The following is a 1,719-nucleotide window of genomic DNA, read 5'->3' on the forward strand; positions in this document are numbered from 1 at the left end:
ACTGTGTGATCCCAGCTTTCCCTCCCCAGGTGTGACCTGCCGCACGGATGGGACGTATGGCTACGATGCTGACTACAGCTGCTGCAGCTCCTTGTGAGTGGCTCCCTCAGGGTGTTCCTGGACTAGGGTGGGAGTCCCTAATCCCGGGTGGGTGCCCCTGCCCCGAGGTGGGTGCCCCTGTCCCGAGCTGGGTGCCCCTGCCCCTGGGTGGTTGCCTGTCCAAGCTGCAGTGATGCCTCAGCCCTGCCTGACTGGGTGCTGTGCAGTGGGGGAGGCAGTTGGGCATACGAGGGGTACAGGGACACACTGACCCTTGTCCTCCTGCAGCAATGGCTCCCACGAGACATTTGAAGCATACTACAGCGGCGCCTCCTCGCCCTCCTTCCACCGCTCCCACCACAAAAGCCTGCAGCGGCAGCGCCCGGAGCGGTGCAGGACTAGAGCAGCTGCAGGACTACATGGTGACGGTGTGGATGTGGGAATGGACACAGGGGTGGGCATGGGGCCCTGCTCAATGCCAGTGCCTGGCGCAGGGGTCAGCAGGCAGGTCTGAGCCCCCTGCACCAGAGAACAGCCAGCAGGGCTCAGGATGGGGTGGGCCAGGGCTGTGTGCTGCTGATGTCCCCAACCCTGACCTGTCCCTGTGTCACCACAGCTGCGCAACAAGCTGTCACCACAGGAGATCCAGCAGTTTGCCCTCCTGCTCCGTGAGTACCGTCTGGGCACAGCAGTGCAGGAATACTGCACAGAGCTTCTGCGCCTCTATGGGGACCACAGGAAGTTTCTCCTCCTGGGTGAGTGTCTGCAGCCACCCTGTGTCACACTGTCACTCTGGTGATGTCCATGCATCCTTTAGGGGTGAGGTGCTGGTGCTGGGTGTGCTCCAGGGGGTGTAAGGACACCGTTGCTTGCTGGGAATGGGATGGAACGAGCTCCCTGCCAGCAGTCGGTGGGGCTGGCATCACACCCCAGTGCTGCCCACCGGGGTAGAGTCCCCACGACACTCACACTACCCATGGCAGGAATGAGGCCCTTCATCCCTGACCAAGACATTGGGTACTTTGAGACCTTCCTGGAGAGCATCGGGATCCGAGAGGGTGGAATCCTCACCGACAGCTTTGGCCGCATCAAGCGCAGCATGAGCAACACGTCAGCCTCGGCCGTGCGCAGCTATGACAGCTGGTCCCTGCGCTCAGAGTCCGAGTCCTTCAACCGCATGATCACGGACATCACCCATGACATTGAGGCACTGGCACGGGACGAGGAGGAGGAGGAGGAGGAAGAAGAGGACAACTACCTCTGAACCAGTGTCGAAATCCTGGGATCTTCTCCCCACCTGCCCATGTGGAGCTGCACCTCCAAGCCCAGACTCAGCAGGTGCCCAGCTCTGCCCCAGCACCCAGGAGGGAGGAGACTGTCCCCCTGTTTGTCACCATGGGAGAGGATGGGGCTCTTGCACTGCCCTGGCGGCTCTCAACAGACCTGTTGGCATCTTAGGGCAGCTGTAGCAGTGGGGGAGCCACATATGCTGTAATTTCTGCAGATTGCAATTAAATGCTGGGGCTGGGAGTGGAACAGGTTCTTCCCTGGGGAAAGGCTGTGACAGAATGCAAGGGCTGCTGCGGTAGGGGGGTGAGCCGGGGTGGGGGGCTGTTGGGCTAGGCTGTGGCCACTGTCGGGGTGCTCCTGGCTGTTCTGGGCTGGCCCCAGGGTATGCCC

At 61.8% G+C, this 1,719-nt stretch overlaps 1 protein-coding gene across 1 annotated transcript in view; it reads left to right on the top strand.

Moving 5' to 3' along the window:
• Positions 1 to 1,303, top strand: part of LOC103807725 (cerebral cavernous malformations 2 protein-like) — a gene marked incomplete at its 5' end in the record, with an annotated part of 1,627 nt that extends 324 nt beyond the window's left edge. Inside the window, 5 exon segments of the mRNA XM_009080471.1 lie at positions 30 to 93; positions 328 to 402; positions 404 to 467; positions 656 to 794; positions 1,023 to 1,303. Coding sequence (XP_009078719.1) covers positions 30 to 93; positions 328 to 402; positions 404 to 467; positions 656 to 794; positions 1,023 to 1,303 — 623 coding nt within the window.
• Positions 1,304 to 1,719: the final 416 nt, after the last annotated feature.

Source organism: Acanthisitta chloris, unplaced genomic scaffold, assembly GCF_000695815.1.
Source record: "Acanthisitta chloris isolate BGI_N310 unplaced genomic scaffold, ASM69581v1 scaffold38178, whole genome shotgun sequence".
Lineage (NCBI taxonomy): Eukaryota > Metazoa > Chordata > Aves > Passeriformes > Acanthisittidae > Acanthisitta > Acanthisitta chloris.